At 52.8% G+C, this 14,665-nt stretch overlaps 2 protein-coding genes across 3 annotated transcripts; one reads left to right on the forward strand and one right to left on the reverse strand.

The window, feature by feature from the left end:
* The first annotated feature begins 4,980 nt into the window (after positions 1 to 4,980).
* PPP2R5B (protein phosphatase 2 regulatory subunit B'beta) lies at positions 4,981 to 13,367 on the forward strand. Of its 2 annotated transcripts, none has more exons than XM_063092364.1 (14): positions 4,981 to 5,297; positions 5,761 to 6,223; positions 6,976 to 7,172; positions 7,749 to 7,850; positions 8,013 to 8,105; positions 8,231 to 8,361; positions 9,623 to 9,682; positions 9,774 to 9,825; positions 10,406 to 10,459; positions 10,533 to 10,583; positions 10,711 to 10,830; positions 11,728 to 11,855; positions 12,127 to 12,228; positions 12,690 to 13,367. In XM_063092364.1, the coding sequence occupies exons 2-14, from the start codon at positions 6,025 to 6,027 to the stop codon at positions 12,835 to 12,837; spliced, it is 1,437 nt and encodes a 478-aa protein (XP_062948434.1). In that variant the 5' UTR covers positions 4,981 to 5,297; positions 5,761 to 6,024; the 3' UTR covers positions 12,838 to 13,367. The 2 variants fall into 2 exon arrangements, with proteins under 2 accessions (XP_062948434.1, XP_062948433.1); XM_063092363.1 differs by having other exon boundaries at positions 9,774 to 9,882; positions 12,690 to 13,366.
* A 328-nt stretch (positions 13,368 to 13,695) lies between these two features.
* Positions 13,696 to 14,383, reverse strand: GPHA2 (glycoprotein hormone subunit alpha 2). The gene is made up of 3 exons (XM_063092478.1): positions 14,281 to 14,383; positions 13,915 to 14,099; positions 13,696 to 13,797 (listed from the first exon to the last, which is right to left on the reverse strand). The coding sequence occupies exons 1-3, from the start codon at positions 14,381 to 14,383 to the stop codon at positions 13,696 to 13,698; spliced, it is 390 nt and encodes a 129-aa protein (XP_062948548.1).
* Between the last annotated feature and the right edge of the window lie 282 nt (positions 14,384 to 14,665).

The raw sequence follows: 14,665 nt of genomic DNA on the forward strand, positions 1-14,665 counted from the left end.
GAAGGCTGTTGATTGAGTTGCCAATTCCGCAAAGGAAAGCGCATGTGCCGACTCGTCCAACCGCTTTAGGTGGTTAGGAAGAATTTAAAGGAATAGTGTCCCATCAAACTTCGTAGAAGGCTTCCCAGAGAAATAAAGTCAGTGTGAGATCTGCAGCTCGTATCTGTACAAACAATTAAGTGGATAAACGTTTGCATTTTGCAAAACGCTTTACCATGCTTTATCTGATTCAATCCTCTTAACAACCCTGTAAGGTCGGGATTATTGTCACCACTTTACAGGTAAGAAAACAAGTTTGTAAAGGTTGCTGAGTCCATCACCAGGTCTTTTTCTCCCTCCTCACCACGGAATGCTTCGGAGGCGACTAATTGACCCTCCCTTGTCTCTGCAGTTGGTCAGGCCTTAGGGCCTTCTCTGGAATAATAACACTTTTCATATCTCTCATCCTAAAGCCAATAAAGAATGGATTCTATCTCCTTTGAGCTGAGATTCATTGTTTTTGTACAGCCTGTGAGCTAAAACGGTTTTTACGTTTTTGAATGGTTGGGAAAAAATCAAATTAAGAACGAACATCTCATGATGTGAAAATTGTATGAAATTCATATTTCAGTGTTTATAAATAAAGTTTTAGTGGAACACAGCCATGCTCATTTATTTAAGTACTGTCTGGGGTTCTTTCCTGCTACAATGGCAGAGTTGAGTACTTGAGATGGAGGCCCGCAAAGCCTAAAATATTTATTTTCTGACCCTTTACAGAAAAACTTTGCCGAGGGCCGGCCCGTGGCTCACTCGGGAGAGTGTGGTGCTGATAACACCAAGGCCATGGGTTCGGATCCCATATACGGATGGCCGGTTCGCTCACTGGCTGAGCGTGGTGCTGACAACACCAAGTCAAGGGTTAAGATCCCCTTACCGGTCATCTTTTAAAAAAAAAAGAAAAACTTTGCCGACCCCTATGCTACAGGATTGGCCCCACAAAATCTCTTACATCATGGGTGACTTAAGGGATATCCGTGAGTAGTTATGATTCTATTTTAGATTTACTAGGGAGTTGAACTCTATTGCATTCTAATGCCATAAGTCAGCCAGGGGGCAAAGACCCAGTCCTAGCTCTGGGTGGCCTCAGGCAAGTCACTACTCCTCTGTGACCTTCAGTTTTATCCCCTGTAGCCTAGGGGTAGGTTAGTAGAACAGCTCATTACCTGGAAGGGACTGAGGAACAGCCTCCAAGACAATTTGGGAAAGGTTAGGAAGGCCCCATTCAGGGAGGCAGGCTGATATGATGGCCATTCAGAAAACACTTGTGGAATGAATTAAACGATTTGCTGGTCCTCCATAACAGGTCAGGGGCATTGCTATGCTCATCAATTGTTTAATTAATAATATTGAAAATAATAGACACCATGAATTGAGCCTTTGTTATGTCCTAGGCCCTGGGCTTGTTACTTTACGTGGATTTATCACATCTGCTCCTCACCATACATACACTCATGAGGGAGGCACTATTAATATCCTCGTTTTACTGGAGAGGAAATGGGCTGTGTGCTTAAGCGCCTATGGAGCAAGTAAATGAATGAGCACTACTCCCTCTAAAGGCAGTAGAAATAGAAGGGTGTGTTCTCCTGGAGTCCAGGAAAGTTGTCCTTGTGTCCAGTCTAGCAGGGAGTGACCATCTCCTGCCATGGGGATGGGGTGCAGCATGTGCAAAGTCTGGGGACACAGGGTCATTCCCTGTGTCTAGACCCCCAATGCCCTCTGAGGTGGCTGCTTCCCAAATCTGCTTCTCTCCAGGGTCAGGCTGCACTCACATCTCTCATTGTAACTTGACTGGTTGTCATGTCTATCTCTTAGGAGTTGATGCTTGTCAGTCCATTCCCGAGCCAGATTCCCAGTGCAGTGTGTGCGCCACAGCAGAGGATTAGACAGGAGAGTGGAAGTCCTTCTGCCACCTTCCCCAGACAATTAACCACAAGCTCCACAGAAAACCAACTCCAAAGACACTCATTCCACAACCTAGCCCAGGCCTTGGAATAGAAGCTGAATGGGTGAATTTAAAATACTGGCAGGGTAAAGGGACAATATTCTCTTGGGGACCCCATTGGGGTGTTTCTGGGATTAAATCCCAGGCCCCCGTTTAGGTCCACTAGTCCTAAGAAATACACTGGGCATTGCATTAGTGGTGACTAGATCCCTGTCAACTCAAAAGGTCTGGGGAAGGATGGGGCCAGGGTTCCTCCCCTTAGAGAGAAGGGGGGGGCTTTGCCCAGGGGATGGGGTAGGGCCTCCCCACCCTAGATTAGGTGCAAGCTCATCAGGCAAACTGTTCTCTAGGCATCAGAGGCCCTGGGGGAGTCTCTCCCTTCCCCCAGGGATGGCCCACCCTCTGGGAATTTCTTAAGTGGGATTAGGATAGGTGTGGAAGGGATCATGGTAGGTGGCCTGGGGGGCTGCAGCTTTTGATTTAGTCCTTGGTGGAGGACTTGGATTTTATCAGAGGGAAGGGCTTTCCAGGAAGAAGAGAGGCCACGCCTCAAAACTGGATGGAGCTGGAGGGAGGAGGCTCCCTGGGAAGATGACTAGGCACAAGGTGTCCAGGCCAAAGAGCTCTACCAGGGTAGATCAGGGGCAACCAAGGAGTACAGTGGGATATGGACACACCTGAAAAAAAAGAAATTTAATCTATGAATACAGTAAAAACTGTTAAATTGTACAACTAAAATGGGTGAATTTTTTTTTGAATATATATCATTGCATACATATATCACAATGTAATGCATTTTGTTTAAATTGTGGTAAAATATACAAAACATAAATTTTACCACCTTAATACCATTTTAACTGTATGGTTCAGTAGTGTTAAGTATATTTACATTGTTGTGCAACAACAGAACTTTTTCATCTTGCAAAACTGAAATGCTATTCTCATTAAACAACAACTCCCAAATGGGTGAATTTTATGGTATGTGAATGATATCTCAATAAAGATTTTTTTTTTTTTTTTTTAAAGATGACCGGTAAGGGGATCTTAACCCTTGACTTGGTGTGGTCAGCACCACGCTCACCCAGTGAGCGAACCGGCCATCCGTATATGGGATCCGAACCCGGGGCCTTGGTGTTATTAGCACCGCACTCTCCCGAGTGAGCCACAGGCCGGCCCAAAGATGTTTTAAAAAGGAAAGGATTTCCAACCCTGCACCCCCCAGGTGACATTGTGCCTATTTTGAGACTCAGTTCAAATATCACTTCTTTCAGAAGTCTTATGCCTCTCCTCCATCCTTCAGTCCTTAAACAAAGCACCTCCTTTGTACAAAGCACCAGCCTTCTGTAGCCAGTCTGGCCTTGAGACCAGGGTACTGGTCCCCAGAGGGCCCATGGTGGAGGGCTAGAGACAGCTGGGAGGTGGAAGCCTGGCCTCTGATCAGCTTGTTTGTTTGTTTGTTTGTTTGTTTGGCGGCTGGCTGGCAAGGGGGATCTGAACCCTTGACTTTGGTGTTACAGGGTGGCGCTCTAACCAACTGAGTAACCAGCCAGCCTTCTGATCAGCTTTTGGTAAGGGGACTGGGTCGCTTTGGGCAAGACACTTCTCTCTGGGTCTCGGGGTCCTTTGCCTGTCTGTAGAAGGCTCTGTGGGAACCCCAGCTTGTTGTTCAGAGATATGGGACAGGCTTCACCTCCTGGGCCTGGGAGGTGGACAAGGAGGGAGATTATGAGTTCCCATTTAACAAACAAGGACATGGAGAACCAGATGGGCAAGGACTGCTGAAGATTTCCGAGCAAGGGGAGCGCTGGTCAGGTCTCCATTGATAAAGTCCTGGATCCTAGCCTGGCTAAACTACCTGCCCTCAGTACAGGCCTCTGTTGGGCGGGCACCTCTTAGGTACCCAGGCTCCCTCAGCAGCAGGGAGGATGTATGGGCGGTTCCTCTGGAGCACTGAGTGGTCACCAAGGCCCAAAGTAGGGTGGGGCAGACTCTGAAAAGGGGCCTAGCCTCTCCCGACCTCATTGTCTAGTCTCATTATCCTCTCCTGCTGCTCAGCATGGACCAAATGTTCATCCAGGCAAAACTTCAGGGTGAAGATTTCACAGCAGTGCAGGGAGATGGAGTTCAGGGGAAAAAAGTGTGTTGTGGTCCAGGGACCTGGGAAGGGGGCCCAGGACTGCAGGTCCACAACTTTTGGCCAGAATGCCAAACTCCTGTAACCTACCTGTGTGTTGGGTTTTGAACCCAACAACAACAGCAAGATTTTGAACAAGGCACCACCTCACACACCCACTAGCACATCTTAGAGCCCAGAGGAGCTGGGAGGTCCATCTGGGGAGGCCAGGCTGCCTGGGGTAGGGTGGCAGCTCCAGAACAGCACGTCTTGCTCTCACATTTTGCCACTCCAGGGCTGGCCCTTTAAACCCAGACCATGATGTCACTGTAGACAGCAAGGGATGGGAGGGGGACTGCAGGTCTGAGGATGGACTGCATTTCCCAGTAGCCTGTGGCAAACCACACCCCTCCCGGCACGTTCTGACTCACCACAGACTATTAACTAGTCCAGTTCCGGATTTCAGGGGTTTCTGAAGTGTCCGGCCATTCTGGGGTGAGAGTGGGGTTCCTATGGGGATGGCCTGGGGCATGGATGGCCCAGGCCAAACCTGTGGGCTTGGCATAGCATGCTAGCCCTCTTTTCCTGCCAGTGTCCTGACACCACACCGATTCCTGGTACAAAGTCGAGTCCTTCTCTTTCCCTATGCTGTCTCCCTTCCAGAATCCGGGAGTCCAGCCCCCAGCTGGAACCCATCCCATTCTGCTCTCTGACTTCCAAAGCTTCAGCCTTTGCCCTGGAGTCCGCCCTCAGGGCTTACCCCTTCGGTCTGGTAGCTCCCTTTAAGCGGTGCGGGGACTACATCTCCCAGCGGCCCCGGGGCCTCCCTGACGCAGTCCTCACCCCCCGCCCGCTGGGAGGTGCGGGCCGAGCGGGAGGAGGTGACTTGATGTCATCCTGAGCAGCTGGGCGGCGGGTGCCGGTGCGCACAGAGCAGGGGCTCCCACTGCGCCGCGCCGCGCCGGATCCGAGTCCCACCACTCAGCGGAGGTTCGCGCACTGCTGGGGCCAGCCCAGAGCCTTCCGTGCGCCCGGCCTCGACCCGGGGCTAAGCTCGGGGCATGCTCCAGCCCCCTCCCCGGAACCCGGGAGAGAACCCAGGAGCGCCGCCGCCCAGCCCCAGCGCCCCGAGCGGAACCGCTGCGAAGGAGTCCTGAACGAACGCCCCCGGGGGTCAGCGACCAAAGTCTGGGTTTCTGAGAAGTGAGCGTCCCCTCGCCCCACTATGAGGTTTGGGGGGCCAGGAAGGAGGAGCTGAGGTGGGGGGAGGGTGCTGGCTTCTAGGAGGCAGGTGGCATGGGGATAGGGCCCTCAGTCCTGGGGAGAGTCCACCGCGGCCAGCGTCGGTGGATCAGGTACAGCCACATCCTGTAAGGGGTAGGGACGGGGAACAGGGCAAGGACTGAGTAGGGGCTGGCTTGGGGGATAGGGCCTATTCTGGGAGGGGTTATTTTGGAGCCTGGGCCCTTTAGTTCTGGGAGAAGGGAGGGACATGTCTCTGACGGGAGGGGGCTGCACCCCTGTTTTAGGTCTGGGCAAGGGTAGGAGGGAAAAGAAGACATGGGCACTTAGTTGCAGGCTCACAGACTGTCTCTCCTCAAAGAACTGACTGGCTCTCTCTGTCTCTTTCTTGCTGACCTTTCTGCCCTGACTTCATTTTCAAAAGAGCCAGGGTGGGAGCTCTAACTGGATTCTTCTGGACCCTCCGGAAGGACCTTAGGCCTGAGCCAGCCTCCTTTCTACCCTGCCTGCCCCCCAGGACTGGAAAGTCATCAAAGGCCCTGGGGGGGGGCCCCAGGACTGTGGTTGTGCCCCCCCCCAATGCCCCGACAGGATGGGCCCGAGTTAGTCCACCCCGCCTCACCCAGCATCCTCCAAGCCCAGAGGGAACCTCTGGGTCTCTGAAAGCTTGATCTGCCGCCTGTCTGCCATGGAGACGAAGCTGCCTCCTGCGAGCACCCCTACCAGCCCCTCCTCCCCGGGGCTGTCGCCTGTGCCCCCACCCGACAAGGTGGATGGCTTCTCCCGCCGTTCCCTCCGCAGGGCCCGGCCCAGGCGCTCCCACAGCTCCTCTCAGTTCCGCTATCAGAGCAACCAGCAAGAGCTCACGCCACTGCCCCTGCTCAAAGGTGAGCCAGCTGCTGGCTGCCTCGGTACCTGAGCCCAGGAGGGGACCAGCTAGGCAGCTGCCATCAGGGGGAGTTTGGGTGGCCCCTTCCAGGCTAGGAACTACTCTACCATTGGAACTGACCCCCAGTTCTCTGGCTCTCTGCTGACGCATGGCCTGACTGGCCTGTCATCCATGGAGGTGGGGCATCTGGAATGGCGTCACCCTGGGGGGCAGACCAGGGCCAAGGGTGGAGCCCACAGCCTGGGTTACAGGAGGCCACTATCAGCCCAGCCAGGTGCCTGCAGCAGGTGCTTGACATGGCTCCCTGTGATCACTGTGTAGCCCCTACCCCCATCCCTGTGTCACAGGCCAGACTGGCAGAGCCAGAGGGCACCCTAGAGACCCATGGCCCTGAGCTCCCCCACTCTAGCTCTTAGAACAGGGTGCCACCTATGAGAGGGAGGCAGTGGCTGTTTGGGTCACCTGTGGAAAGCCCACATATCCAGAGTTTGTGATCTTGCTTTAAAATCAGGCCATCATACTCTGCGAACCTGGATTAGAAGGAAAAGAAGAAGGGCCCCTAACCCCTGGGGGTGGAGGAAGGGACAGGAGTTGTTTGCTGTCTGCAAGGAGTGGGAGGTGGCACCAGAGCATGGGGTTTGGTGGCAGCAGAGGCTGCCTCAAGACCCAGCCCTAAGAATTAGAAGGGTCCACCCCACCCAGGCTGTGGTAGCTGGGACCCAGGCTCAGCTGCCTTCCCTCCCTCCCCAGATGTGCCAGCCTCTGAGCTGCATGAGCTGCTGAGCCGGAAGCTGGCCCAGTGTGGGGTGATGTTTGACTTCTTGGACTGTGTGGCTGACCTAAAGGGGAAGGAGGTGAAGCGAGCAGCACTCAATGAGCTGGTGGAATGTGTGGGGAGCACCCGGGGCGTCCTGATCGAGCCTGTCTACCCAGACATCATCCGCATGGTGAGCACCTGGCACTCAGCCCCTGGGGGATGGCTGAGGGGTACATGAACCCTACTGACCCGCCCACAGGAACCCTGTGTGGAGAATAAACCCTACACTCTTCAGCTTGGTCTCAGCTCAAGGCCCATGTCTTCCTTCCCCTTAACCCCATTGCTGCCCTGCACCCACTTGGTCCCTCCTGGCCTGTCCCACCTCTGCACCTTTGCTTATGTTTGCCTGAGGCCTGTAGTGCCCATGCCCCTTACCTTCCACTGCCTGGCTCAGGTGCTGCCTCTTCCATGAAGCCTCTCTCAATGCCCAAGTTAGAAATTTCTCTTTTTTTTTGCCCCAAATGCCTGTAGACCTCACTGCTTTTGATCTTGTCTTTCCCACTGGATTGCGTTTTATCCACCCTTGGGTCCCCAAGCCCCTGGCCCAGTGCTTGCATGAACTAGGTGTTCAGGTGATGATTACCCAAGGAATGAATTGCTTGCTGGGGTAGGTGCTGAGGTTGACCCATTACAACGTCGGATGAAGGACCCTCTGGTTTCTGCATTCAAGGGCTGTTCCTTAAAGAACCCCAACTCTGCCCCTCAGATCTCAGTGAATATCTTCCGGACCCTGCCACCCAGTGAGAACCCTGAATTTGATCCTGAAGAGGATGAACCCAACCTTGAGCCTTCGTGGCCCCATCTGCAGGTGTGAAGGGCTAGGGAGAGCAGGGATCCAAGTTTTGGAAGAGATCTGAGGAGAGGGGAGAGGGTCTCCTTAGCCCCTAGACTATTGGATGAGGACCACAGGGTGGGGTGAGTGGGTGAGGCTGTTACTGAATTCTCTTTTTTGTCTGTCCCCCTCCCCCAGCTGGTATATGAGTTTTTCCTGCGTTTCTTGGAGAGCCCAGACTTCCAGCCCTCTGTGGCCAAGAGATATGTGGATCAAAAGTTTGTCCTGATGGTGAAGTGGGGAGCCCAAGCTGGGTGGTACCATAGGGCAGGGGCAGGCTCTCTGAGGAGTGTGGGATAGGATGGAAGCATCCTGGGGTTGACCTCTCACCTGACCCCTGACCCTGGGTCCCACAGCTCCTGGAGCTATTTGATAGCGAGGACCCCCGAGAGCGTGAGTACCTCAAGACCATCCTGCACCGAGTCTATGGCAAGTTCCTGGGTCTCCGGGCCTATATTCGCAAACAGTGCAATCACATCTTCCTCCGGTGAGTGGCTGTTGCCTGCCCAGCAAAGACTGGGGGAGGGAGAGAGATGTGTTGGGAAGATTGAGGCAAAGGCTCTCTTGGTAACATATTACATAATATTGATTACACAAAGCCTGTGAAGTCAGCAGAGAATGGGTATTAATTTCCCTTTTTTTTTTTTTTTTGGCGGCTGGCTGGTACAGGGATCCGAACCTCTGAACCTTGGTGTTATGAGGCTGTTCTCTAACCAACTGAGCTAACTGGCGAGCCCTAATTTCCATTTTACATAAGAGAAAATGGAGGCCGAGAGAGATGAAGTGGTTTGCAGGGATGAGGTCAATCTAGGATCTAAATCCTAGGATCTAAATCTTCTGAACCTTATCCTGCTGGGACATAAGGACCCAAAGAGAGAGAGATTCTTTCTGCAAATGTATATTGAGGACAAACATCCACGAGGCATCAGTGGCCCACATTGGCCTTGTAGTTGAGATCACGGCTCTGGAGTTAGATGGCTTGCATTTGAGTTTGGTTCCATTATTTGGGTAAACTTGGGCAAACTACTTAAGCTCTCTCCTAGTTTCCTCATCATTAAAATGGGGGTGCCACCTGTAATAAGTTAGGGACCATCATCAAGTGAAGCAATGCCTCCAAAGCACTCAATATGGCTCCTGGACCAAGGCTGGGACTCTGAAACATTAGCTTTTATCGTTACTAGCTATAAAATAGGGAAGACATGACCCCTGTCCTCCAGGAGCTTGGAGTCCATTAGATTCTCCATTTACTAACTTTGAGGCAAGTGTTATTTAACCACAGAGTCTTGATTCCTTCATCTGTAAAATGGATTTAACTAAGCCCTTCCTCCTGGGACAGTTTTGAGAATTACATGGTACACAGTAGAATCTCTAAGTATTTGTTATTCTTTTGGTTGACTGGCATGAAGAGTGAAAGATATAGGCTGGGTGCCTGCTGATTGGATGGGGCTGAGGTGATGAGGGTTAGGGTCTGGGGGAGAATAAGATGAGCTGGAACACTTCATGGAAGAAAGGGTTGAGCTGGGACTCAGTGGCAGAGGTGGCTGCGCTGAGAAGGGTATTTCAGAGGTCAGTGTTGATCTCAGTGAGGCCTGGTTTGGGGCACTGGGAAGGGATTGTGACCTCTGGGTGAGGATGAGTGTGCAATGTGTGTAAAGGTGGGCAGGCAGGATGGCTAAGGGGTGGGCGTGGGGTGGGCTGAACCTACCCCCACTGCTCTGAGCCCTCCTGCATTCTTCTCCTCCTCTCAGTTTCATCTATGAATACGAGCACTTCAATGGTGTGGCTGAGCTGCTGGAGATCTTAGGAAGGTAATTGTCCCTGGGCCTCAGGTGGAGTTTAGGATTCTGAGAGGAGGGACTGAGGTTATCTGAGCCCTCCTCTCTTCTGCCTCCTCCTCAGCATCATAAATGGCTTTGCGCTGCCCCTGAAGACTGAGCACAAGCAGTTCCTGGTTCGTGTCCTGATTCCCCTACACTCAGTCAAGTCACTGTCTGTCTTTCATGCCCAGGTGAGGCCTGGGCCTGGCCCTACTGCAAGAGGAGTTCCTGATAGAGTCAGAGAAGCCAGTGGGGTCTGGAGGTTAGCTTGACACTCATGGGATGCTACCTTGCCTTCTTTATCTGTACTAATTCTGTTCCATCTACCTTAGACAGTTCCCACTGACCCTTTAAGGCTGACCTCAGGCATCAGCTCTGTGAAGCCTTACTCAGCCCCTTCCCCTAGTCAGAAGTAAACTCTCCTCCTACTATATTCCCAAAGATTGTGATACAGAATTCTACTATTGAACCTTTTGCAAAATTTATAAGGATTAGTTTGCTGACTGTTTCCCCTGTGAGATCATCATTATATTCCCAGCACACTGAGCATGGTGCCTTGGTACATCCTAGGCAGTTAGTAAATGCTTGGTGAATAAGAGAGTGGGAGACAGTAAGTGAGCAAATGTCTGGCATCCTGTCCTGGGCAGTCAGTCCTTGGCACTCAGCCTTCTGCTGACCCCTGGCTTCTTTCTCTCTACCCCACACCCCTTACAGCTGGCATACTGTGTGGTGCAGTTCCTGGAGAAGGATGCCACCTTGACAGAGCACGTGAGTATCTCTGGGGGGAAGGCAGGCCTCTTACCTCTGCAGGTTTGACTCCTTTCTGCCTCAACCCCCACAGGTGATCCGGGGGCTGCTCAAATACTGGCCAAAAACCTGCACACAGAAGGAGGTATGAAGAAGGGCTTTGATGCCCACCAGGGAGGTTGGGAGGGCTCAGCTTCCAGGAGGCAGTCAGGTGTATGTGCATTTGGGGGAGATGTGAGCAGCTGTCCCTCTGTCCCTACCCCTGCTTCCAGGTGATGTTTCTGGGGGAGATGGAAGAGATTCTTGATGTCATCGAGCCTTCCCAGTTTGTGAAGATCCAGGAGCCCCTCTTCAAGCAGGTGGCTCGCTGTGTTTCCAGCCCCCATTTCCAGGTATGGTAGGGACAGGTGGTGGTGGGAGCAGAGGTATGGCCTGAGAAGGTCGGCTAGTTGGCCTAACACAGCTCCCTCTGCCCTCAGGTTCTCTTGCATTCCTGGGTCTGATAATGGGGAGACGCTGACGGTCAGGAGACCTAGGGTCAAGCCTCAGATCTGCCTTCCACTGGCTGAGGGGCTTCAGGCAAATCACTTTACCACTCTGAGTCTGAATTAGCTTCCTCATCTGTAAAATGGGCCAACAATGATCTCTTCACAGGGTAGTGATAAGGACCAAAGAGATCATGAGTATAAACATGTTTGGTAAACTGAAGTATGCTCCAGAATGGAGTGGAGGGTTGTTATCATTTTCCCCCTTTTCTTAGTGGCCTTAGATTTCATTAGTCCCACTTTAGGACCACACCAGGCTTCCCTGCATCGTCCCAGCTAGCTGTAACTCATGTTCTCCTACATGTATGTACAGACGTTTTCCCATTCTTGTGAGCTGTAAGCCAGTGGAAGTCAATTCTTCCTCACAGTGACACTGGTACTTCAGTTTATAAAACATCTTAAAGTCCAGTATCTCATTTGATTCTTAGAACAGCCCTGTGGAGGTAGGTATTATTAGCCCCGTTTTACAAATGAGGAAACTGAGACTGAGAGGTTAAATGTCTCGCTCAAGGTCATGTGGATGTAGTAGAGTCTGTAGTGAAAATTTGTCTCCGAGCGCTGGACTCCAAATCCAGTGCTCTTTTCTCTGCACCATCTTGCTTCCTCCAGTGGGTCAGATGAGCCTTGAGGATGGGGTGTATGGATGCTGGGGGGCCTGGGTTTGGGGGTAGCGATGGATACCAGACTTTGTACACATGGAGAAGCCACTGCTAGGTACTCACGCTGCCATTTTACCCGCCCCAGGTTGCAGAGCGGGCTCTGTATTTCTGGAACAATGAGTATATCCTGAGCCTCATTGAGGACAACTGCCACACTGTGCTGCCTGCTGTGTTTGGGACCCTCTATCAAGTCTCCAAGGAGCACTGGAATCAGTGAGTGCCCAGGTTTTGACCTAACCCACAGAAACTGGGACCAGAGCCAGCCAATCTAGACCCTGGGGTTATTCCTAACTGGAAAGGATCAGAGAAAGCATCAGAAGATGGCTGAGGGGGTGGTAAAAAGGGCAGGGAAGTGGGCAATGCTTGTGGTGTTCAGGGCTGCATGCTGGATTTGGGGGACAGGGATAGGCAGATGCCAGAGGAGGAGGGGAAGCCAAGCTGAAGTTGTTCTCATCTCCTCACCTCCTCCCTTGATGCTGCCAAGAACCATCGTATCTCTGATCTACAATGTGCTCAAGACCTTCATGGAGATGAATGGAAAGCTGTTTGATGAGCTCACAGCCTCCTACAAGCTGGAAAAGCAGCAGTAAGTATTGGGGGACTAGGAATCGGGGAGAGGGGAGAAAAGCAGGAAGAAAGCAGATCCTCAAGGCTGGAGGGAACCTTAGAGGACTACTCCAAGCCCTATTTGATCAGATGTTTAAAGTCTCTCCCTCATGTTCCTGCCAAGTGCTGGGCCATCCTATGCCCGATTGCCCACCGCATCCTCCAGTCATTCTTCCAAGTAGTTCTTCCAGGTACCACCCTCTTCTGACTACCCGTAGCTTCCTACCCTTCAGCCAGGGCCACTCAGAGCCTGGCCAGTTCATCTTCTCCACGACTGTGGCCTGGGATCAGTCCCTTCTCAGTGCTTCCCTAAGCAGAGGGTTCCTACAGTCACAGAACAGAAAACGGTTCCGTGCCCTCCCTTTGCAGGTGGGGTGGTGGTGAGGGAGGCTTGACTATGGGGGGCTCCAGGTAGGGGAGCTGCCTCACCTCTCTCCACAGGGAGCAGCAGAAGGCCCGGGAGCGTCAAGAGCTATGGCAAGGCCTGGAGGAACTGCGGCTACGCCGACTACAGGGGACCCAGGGGGCCAGGGAGGCCCCCCTCCAGCGGCTTACACCCCAGGTGGCCACCAGTGGGGGTCAGAGCTAGAGAGCCTCCCAGAAAGGGAAAAGCTGAACCCAGAGCTATCAGTCCCTCCATCCCTCCTCCTGCCCAGGGGCCCAGAGAGATACACGCTTATCCCTGGCCTTGCCAGAGTGGGCTCTGAGGACTCCCTGCCCAGTCCAGCGTGGGCAGTTTTTACCAGGGGGCAGACGAGGAGAGGAGAGGTGGTCTTGGCAACAGAACTCTCAGGCCCGCATGGCAGGACTTGACCAGGGCAAGCTTGACCAGGAAGCTGCCATCAGGGATCTTCCCCTGCCTCAGGCCAGCACGACATCCTTTCTCATCCCCACCGTGGGGGTCCATGGTCTATTTATTCTCGCCCTGCTTACCCTCAATACAGACACTGTCCTGGGCCTGGGGCATCTTCCTTCCCTCCCCTCCCTTGCCCTATACTTCCTTGTCCCCTCTTTATTTATTGGGCAGGGGGAGGGGTGAGGGCACAAACAAGAACAGATTCACAGTGTCCTGGGGTAAGGGGGGGGCGGGTCACAGTAATCATTGCCTATCTCCCTTCCTCTGGCTGGGGTAGACTTAATAAAGAGAGAAACTCAAGAGCTGCTTGCTTTATTTAGGGGTAGGGCAAAAAAGGAAGTAAAATGATGAAAGACTAGTTAGAAGGGCCAAGCAGAGAAAGGGAAGAGGCAAAAATTCCCCTCTTCTCAGGAAGTGACAATCACAAAATCTTAAGAGGGTAAGAGCTGGAGCAAACCCCTCATTTACAAAATCCCATCGCAAGTAACCAGCAGGATTGGAACTCCCCCCAGTGTTTGAATCCCAGACCAGGCTTTCCTACCAGAACTTCAAACCCTCTAACCCAGGGGAGAGAGGAGGGAAGAGGATGAACTAGTAGCGTGAGAGGCGACACATGTCACACTGGCAAGCCTTGGCTGTGAAGATCTCGAGCTCCTCCCTCCGGGTCCCCACACACTGCAGCTGCACCTTCACCTGTGGGACAGGGGAGTCCACGTTCCAGTCCCCCTTCATAGGGCCATCTTCAATCCCCATCTCCTTTGTCTTTCCCCTAACCCCCAATGTCCCTTCACTGGGCTGGGCCCTCCTCACCTTCTTCAGGCTGCTGATGGTGCAGCACTGAGAGACGGAGGTGATGTTGTGTCGATAGCCACTGGCCACCAGCACAGAGTACCGGGAGGGGAAGGCACTGGACTCACAGTGGCCAACACAGGCTTGTACCACATGGGAGCCCTGGCAGGTGCCTTGGCGGTCACTTCGCACTGTCACGTTGATGGCTAGAAGGAGATGGGTGAGCAGTTGATGGCAACTCTGCGAAGGCTTGCCCTAGCTCCTGTTGTCTGTTCCTCAGTTTGGGTCCATCTAGAGTGCTGCCTACCCCAAAATGCAGTCTATCAGCTCTTTGCTCCCATCCAGAATTTCCACTCCCTCCAGCCCTCTGGTCCCAGAGGTACTCACGGTGCAAGTGGCAGCCTGGGATGGCTGCCTCCCGACCCTGGTCTTCCATGACTGCCAGGACCAGCAGGCAGAGGAGCAGGGTTTGGGGGGACACTATGGGCATCTGAAACACAATGGGTAGATGTCTCACTATGGGTATGCAGGTGGGAGGAGGAGTTCTTTAAATACTGCATGCCTCCTGGTGAGTGGGCCAGCGCTGGCTGGTCTTTCTGACAGGTGATGTGTGCTTGAGTGAGGCTGTCTTTTCTCTGTATCTGCATGCGTGTGTGTGTGTGTGTGTGTGCGCGCGTGCGTGCATGCGTGCATGTGTGTGTGTAAGTATCAGTTTGGATGGGTGTGAGTGTAAGCAGCTGTTTCTGGATGGGACTTAGGTGTAAGCCCTATG

Source organism: Cynocephalus volans, chromosome 4 (assembly GCF_027409185.1).
Source record: "Cynocephalus volans isolate mCynVol1 chromosome 4, mCynVol1.pri, whole genome shotgun sequence".
In the NCBI taxonomy this organism is placed as follows: Eukaryota; Metazoa; Chordata; class Mammalia; order Dermoptera; family Cynocephalidae; genus Cynocephalus; species Cynocephalus volans.

Excerpts from the sequence above, each read along its gene's own strand:
- PPP2R5B (XM_063092363.1), top strand. The coding sequence starts at position 6,025 with ATGGAGACGAAGCTGCCTCCTGCGAGCACCCCTACCAGCCCCTCCTCC. Across the intron at positions 7,851-8,012 it reads CTTCGTGGCCCCATCTGCAG|CTGGTATATGAGTTTTTCCT; the intron begins GTGTGAAGGGCT and ends CCCCTCCCCCAG. Across the intron at positions 11,856-12,126 it reads TCCAAGGAGCACTGGAATCA|AACCATCGTATCTCTGATCT; the intron begins GTGAGTGCCCAG and ends GATGCTGCCAAG.
- GPHA2 (XM_063092478.1), bottom strand. The coding sequence starts at position 14,383 with ATGCCCATAGTGTCCCCCCAAACCCTGCTCCTCTGCCTGCTGGTCCTG. Across the intron at positions 14,100-14,280 it reads CCCAGGCTGCCACTTGCACC|CCATCAACGTGACAGTGCGA; the intron begins GTGAGTACCTCT and ends ATCTCCTTCTAG. Across the intron at positions 13,798-13,914 it reads CCATCAGCAGCCTGAAGAAG|GTGAAGGTGCAGCTGCAGTG; the intron begins GTGAGGAGGGCC and ends CCTGTCCCACAG.